At 41.7% G+C, this 6,804-nt stretch overlaps 1 protein-coding gene across 2 annotated transcripts; it reads right to left on the bottom strand.

Moving 5' to 3' along the window:
• Positions 1-700: 700 nt before the first annotated feature.
• LOC124686588 (thaumatin-like pathogenesis-related protein 4) lies at positions 701-5,411 on the bottom strand. 2 transcript variants are annotated; one of them, XM_047220514.1, is made up of 2 exons: positions 5,302-5,411; positions 701-1,121 (listed from the first exon to the last, which is right to left on the bottom strand). In XM_047220514.1, the coding sequence occupies exons 1-2, from the start codon at positions 5,409-5,411 to the stop codon at positions 701-703; spliced, it is 531 nt and encodes a 176-aa protein (XP_047076470.1). The 2 variants fall into 2 exon arrangements, with proteins under 2 accessions (XP_047076470.1, XP_047076471.1); XM_047220515.1 differs by having other exon boundaries at positions 701-1,125; positions 5,321-5,411.
• Positions 5,412-6,804: the final 1,393 nt, after the last annotated feature.

The following is a 6,804-nucleotide window of genomic DNA, read 5'->3' as shown; positions in this document are numbered from 1 at the left end:
TATCTCTAGTCCATACACATATAGGTATTCTGACATATTCAACACATGAAGCGTTTTCTCCAAGAGATTAAAGTTCTCATGTTCAACTAATATATTATTTTCCAAAACCAACGGTAATCTGTTTGTGTTACCCCATGCAAGCTTTTCATAAACATCAGCATTTCTCATCCACGCATACCTTCGGTGTTAAACTACCTTTAATTGTTTTAAAATATTTTTAACAAGGAGGTAACTTTGAAACTTGGTTGTCAGCAGGGATCTTGGTGTGTATCAACGCAAGACCGATGTCTCTCCTGGTAACTAGTATACAAAACGATAGTCTTTTGTCATAATAAGGTGGTTTCATCGTTGATACAAATTTGTACATGTTCTCGCCAAGAATGGTTGAAAGTTTTCTACCTGGCCTGTAGCCTATATATTTTCAAAACAAAATTCTATAGCATCGGTCCTCTCTTTTCTCATACGCCGTAGCCTACTCTTTCCAATTGCACCAAAATGAAGAGCAGCAAATTAATATTGTATGCTGTTTTAATAGTAGACACAAATATTCTTCACCTTTATTCATCGACTTTATTGGGCACCCGTGTGTGTACCGATTGTTCCACTTATGGTCGTATACATATACATACATGCATCTGACTCTCATAATAGGAAGTAGACTTATGATGGGCAGAAGACGACCCGGAAGCCCTGTAAGTTATCATGGGCAGAAGACGATCCGGAAGCTCCTGTTGCCCCTGCAGGTTTTGGTCTTGACGTCGTTGGGCTGCTGGTATGCGTCGGGGCAGTGAGAGTCCCGGCACTGCAGCGCGACGCCGGTACTGTAGGAGAAGCCCATGCCGATGTTGAACCCGTCGATCACGGAGATATCATAAGAATCAAACTTGCCGCCGAGGGTGAACTCCACCAGCGTCAGCGGAGGCTGTCTAGACAGGGTGCAGAACAGTGCGCCGACATAGTCGGCTGTTGCGCAGCAGTCGGAGTTTCCTTTGAAGCTGCAGCCCGTGCGGCCCCAGATGGTGGCCGTGTGGGTGCCCGCCGGGATGTCAAGGTTCCACGTCTCGCCGCTGTTGAGCTGCCTACCGCCGCCCACCGGCCTCGCCGCCGGCCACACGGTGAAGCTTGGTATATATGCCCACTTTTGAAGATTGTCTTGAAGAACAAGTAACCGAGAAAGGGTGGATCATGTGATAATGGCTAGCTGCGGGTATGCCGGAGGCTACCATGTGCCAAAGGGGTCCCATGCTTCGTTTTTCATGTGTATATGTCCTAAACAAACCTAAAACAATGAAAAATACATTGGTGGAACCTCGCATGGAGAAATCTAGGGGGTAGACCCGCCGGGGCACACATACCGCTGTTTTTTGGGGGAGGAGGGGGAGAATGACCGCCGGAGCACCGGAATCCCACCAAATCTTGCATGTGGACCTATGATATGTGTGAAATTATGGTGTAAGGTTTAATGGTGTAAAAATAGCTCCCCGGTGTGACCTTCCTCACATTTGGGCGATAACACTTAGTAGATTTTCCGAAGCGCGGATTGCTCCGACACCCTGATATATGTGGGGGGATGAAGATGTAGAGTACTTTTGTATTGCAAATAGTACTAGATCGTAGATGCGCGCTTTGCTGCGCCCGTCCTTCTCGTACGAAAAACTACATAGACGCCAAGCAAAAATTGGACATTTCGGTTATACTGCCTCGTAGGTGCATTGTACATTTGCTTAAAGGTTTATTTAAAATGGAGTTATTTCGTTTTGTTAAAGAGTCAAAACATATGCTAATTTCTAGTGTGCTATCACATCTTGGGAGAAACTAAGATATGGTGGGAGAAACTAACTCAGCTAATGCATAAAATATTTCAGATGCAAAAGGAATGGATTTGAATTTCTCTTTTATCTTTATTTACAAAAGCTAAGTTCTAGTCTGGAACTGGAACACTGCAATGTGAAACAATATTGGCTCCTAGGATACCCAAAACTTATCGTAGAGGTTGGTTGGGGCTAAGAAACACCATCCTTTATCAACAGCAAATACCTTCTTTTCCTGGTCCTTGAGCAAAATGGCATCTCATATGGCCTATATACCAGCAGAGTGTAGACGTAGACTGAAATAAACTCTCATTTTACAAATACAAAGTGAATCTTGAAAAATTGCTGCCCACGCCTTCATTTCTGTATATATACATCTTAAAATAGCAATGATTGGTGTAAACTGTTAAATCATCTTTTGCAAATTAGTACTGAAATAAAGAGGGAATGTTAGGCATGCAAGCAATGCATGAACACAAACGACAAGGACCCGAAAAATATAATCAAGTGAAACCTAAGCTATAACCAAGGTAGAGTTTTGGCATAACATGGGTACATCTAATGCCAAGTTCAGCTCCACGTCCAACCACCAGATGACATTAGGATTCTCAATGGACTTCAATAAAACAAGAAAAGGGGGTAAAAATGGTAGTTTGACACCGATTCATGTCACATAATATGAAAAAATCTAGTGGAACATGTCACTTTTGGTATTAGAAAGCATGTCAGTTTCCAGGAGCACTAAAAAAAATTATACAATCTTCATTGTATCATAAATCATTGAGGAGGCTAGTGACTTACTGATCTGTCATCGAGAAACCAGTTTGGAACGACACAACTTATGCGGAAACAAAAATAAAGGGCATGCTGAAGGAAGGGGTTGTTCTAAATATAGTGTAGTGTTGTTCTCTGCCTTAACATTTCTGACGGGTCAACTCGATGGACACACTCAGCATGAAAAGGTCCCATGCTAGCTAGGAATATAAACTTGCAACTAAATGTGATATAATCCAATAAAAGTGAAATCAATGATAACAATATAGTATTTGATAGATATAAGTAACAAGCTAGCAAGGTCAAAAATATTAAATTGATATATTTGCTAAAATAGCATGATCTTTAATGAGTCAATATTTTTAGCATAAATTCAAGCACCAGTATGTATTTTGATATTTCAGCTACATCTGAGCTTCTTCAATGAGTCTAGAGGAAAAGAGGAAACACCTCAGTCATAGAGATTCAGAGAGGCTATATTATGTGCAGATAGCAAATCAAAATTCAGCTCACTTTACCCTCTTGACGTTGACAACATTCCATGGCTTCAAATGTACAAACCACGTATTCATTTTCCATCAGCACAAACATGTACAACGAACATTTTCCAATATTCATGATTCTATTTTAAAAATTACCTTCTGAATTACAATTAAAAAACACTTATTCGCAAGCAGCTAATGGGTTGATGATTCTATTTTTACAACAAGCATATACAGAATTTAAGGAGGACATATTCAGAAGCAGCTAACAAGTAATGGAATATATACATAAAAGTTCGTGGATACCTTGATTAATAGAAGAGTTAAAATAAGAAATACTAAACGTACCTTTTACTCCGTACAAATAGAAATACAACTTCCCAATATGAAGGGGTTGGCCTCTTTGCACATAATTACGAAATGGAGGGAATAAACTCTGCCGCGGAGAATTTATAAACAATTTTACCTCGAAATGTCCGGGTAGCATAATTGGGTAAGATTCAAAAAATAAACCATACAAAACAGAGCCAACAAAGAGGTAGTTTGCTAAAGTTAACATGAAGTGTACTTCCCATAAATAACATGTACAGAATACGTTATAAAAGTACCTTGCAATAATAATGTCTTTCCGAGATTTAATGCCACATGTGTCACAACATCTCTGTAAAAGACGATTGAGATTGATGGAAAATTTCAATAAACATACATGTTGCTGACACTTCAAATTGCACAAATCAAAGGCTTGTGAAGAATTACCTCATAAAACACCACCACACATTAAGATTTTCAAGTGCAGTTGATTGCCTCGAATAAGACAAAGGCAAAACAACACCTCGCCTGAAAAAAAAGGATACAGTGGAAATCGTTTACATGTCATTTGTGCATTGCCCTTTCAGGCAACAAGAGCTGAGAAAAACAATGATAATCAGTACACAAATGTTTCATTCGTTTACTGTATATATACTAAGTTAATAGAAAAACGGGTAATAGAGTCATGTGTACGGAGAGCACAAATTATGCACACATGACAATTTGCTAGCCTGTATCGTTATAGTTCTTGTACTTGTATAACTTATAAGAAGGATTGGGATCTGGAGAGGCTTCTCACCGTGAAACTGGATCAAGCTAATCAGTTCATCACCTAGTGGACCTCCAGGCCCCATCCATCGTAGACGTCGTCAACCCACAGGAGAAAACTTGGAACAAATATCAGAGAAAAACATAGAATATATGTGACATAGATCTTAGATGAACATGTCAGTTTCGTCGTGTTTGAGTACAAAACCCTCACCAGTCTCTGGGACGGACGGATCGAGGTGCCCTCGCTGGCGGCCGTGGGCTTGCCGCCGTCCCCGCGGATACCCTTCTCTGTATGGGCGGCACACCAGCGCCGGATACCCTCGCCTCTTCAACCCTGTTTTTCCGCAAAGAGGCTGCGAGCCGTCGGAGATCGAGAAGGAGATCGGCGGACGAGCGATACCTGACACGAGACGGGGGCAAGAGAGGCCAGCGATAGGGTTTCCTCGCTGTGTCGAACCTGTTAGCAGTTCAATCGTCATGGGATGGGAATGAAGTCTATTTGCGACTGGGCCGTTAAAGCAGATGGACCACACCATGAGGCCCAGTGAACGGGAGGCTGCGTAGGTAGTTCTGTGGAGTAGCAGCCCTTTAAAGGTGGCTGGCCGTGATAGGCGTTAAGGCCGTGCTGAAGACGAGCCCAACGATACTCGGTGGCACGACCAGAAAATCTGCTCCGTTCGAGATCCGATCGGACGGGTGGTAACACCAAATCGCTGTGGTTTAGCCTTAGTAGTTCCATTGTTACTCAATGGGTATATACACATTATCTTACGTAGCACTAATAAATAGTCATCAAAAAGTAAAACTAATTAAAAAAATAAATATAAGTATTAGATGAAATAAAAGAGAAAGAAAAACAAAGGAAATGTCATATGGCGCACGGCAAAGGCAAAACGCATGGCAAAGGCTGTGTTGTCGTGCATCCCAGCTGGGTGCACGGCAAAGGGTGAGCCACGGCAAAGCCCAACGCCTTTGCCGTGAACCGAATCTTTGCAGTGCGGTGTGTTGGGCCATTGTCGTGGTGATTTCTTTGCCGTGCGCTCCCTTTAGATGTTGTTGTGCGCCTTTTCTTTGCCGTGAGTTATGCTCGGTGCGAACGGCAAAGAAATTTTTGCCGTGCGTGGGCTCACGGCAATGATTTGCTGCACGGCAGCCCCTGTTTTTCCCGTGGTGATTGGTTGGTGATGCTGAAGGACGTCGCGCTGGCGCTGGCGGCGAATGACACAACCAGCAGGAGAATGAGCGCCGACGAGGAGGTAGCCATGGTTTGTTATACATGTACTTGTTTTGCTTGCTGTACTGGCCGAACTTACAATGTACTATAGAGAAAAGTCGGACGATCTACTTTTCAACGTATATACCCAGCCGAGTTACCAACACGAGCTGAGAATTTTTTTTCTTCGATAAAGGAATATATTAATATTAAAAGATACCAATTACACACAGCCTCTGCAACAACGCCCCACCCTAATGACAGTATGGATGCACAGAGCCAAAAAAGAGTAAAGAAAATTTAAAAAAAAGTCCCGCTACAGCCTTCTAGACCTAGCAACAACAATACAACCACCACCGTGACAACACCTGAAGTACAGACAGCAAATACGTATACGTAACTTCGCTCGGTCGACAGGCTGCACCTGGCTCGATCTCGACTTCACAATCTCCATCGCCGTGAACTTTCTGTCATCCTTACATTGGTTGGAGGAAAATCGAAACGGTTGTAGTCACCTTGTGCTGGAAAATACTTTGATCGAGTTTGACAAAGACAACATGATCTTTTTTTGGAAAAGGGGAAGCCCCAGATTCTACATAAAAATGGTATGCATGCGTCCTTTTATTACATTATTGGAATTTGTTTAACAACTCTTATAAGTCTTGGATCGCATAATGCTAATACATGAATTAGGAAACGAAAAATATGAAATAACATGCATGGCCTTTGTATCAACATGTTAATGTTCCATCGAACCGACAACCGCACCGGTTGTATATATCCCGTGCAACCGTTGCCATGAGGCTGCACTCAAAATGCATGGCAATAATGTATAGAGATTGGACCACCATGAGTTTTTTTTTCATTTTTTTAGAGATGAAATCATTTTTCACATGGCATATAACCCAAAGTAAAGCACACCCATTTAACCGGTTCCAAAATATATTCTAAATAATACTAGTTTGAAAATAATGAAAGCCATATGCACGATCCTCCACAAAATCGATCTTTGCAAATGAACATGAAATAGGAATTGTCAATTGCCTTATCTTAGGGCTAGAATGCTGTGGTGTGGCTCTTTTTCTTTTTTTCTCTTTTTTAGCTATGTGCATCCGTATTCGATTTCCCTTTACCGCGTTCGGTCGCTCGAGTGGTTAGTTCCTTTGCGCGGGAGCGCTCGCTGTACCGAGTCAATTCCGTTTCCGTGTTTTTTGTCGTTTTCCGCAATTTTCGCGCATTTAATTCCGTGCAATTAATTCGTCACGAGCCGTTAGTTCTATTCTGGTAGTAGTAGTAGCGTTAATCCCGCCCATTTAATTCCGTCTATTTATTATAGTGCAAATTCCGAGCCGTTAATTTTATTTCTGGTCACGTTAATCCCGCGGATTTAGTTTCCTTTTTGACAATTTTCATTTTTGTTAATATGTTAATATGTGCATTTAAT

The sequence above is a fragment of the Lolium rigidum genome, chromosome 2 (assembly GCF_022539505.1).
Source record: "Lolium rigidum isolate FL_2022 chromosome 2, APGP_CSIRO_Lrig_0.1, whole genome shotgun sequence".
Taxonomy (NCBI): Eukaryota; Viridiplantae; Streptophyta; class Magnoliopsida; order Poales; family Poaceae; genus Lolium; species Lolium rigidum.
The sequence above is the reverse complement of the archived record's forward strand: the minus strand, read 5'-3'. Positions and strand labels throughout refer to the sequence as shown.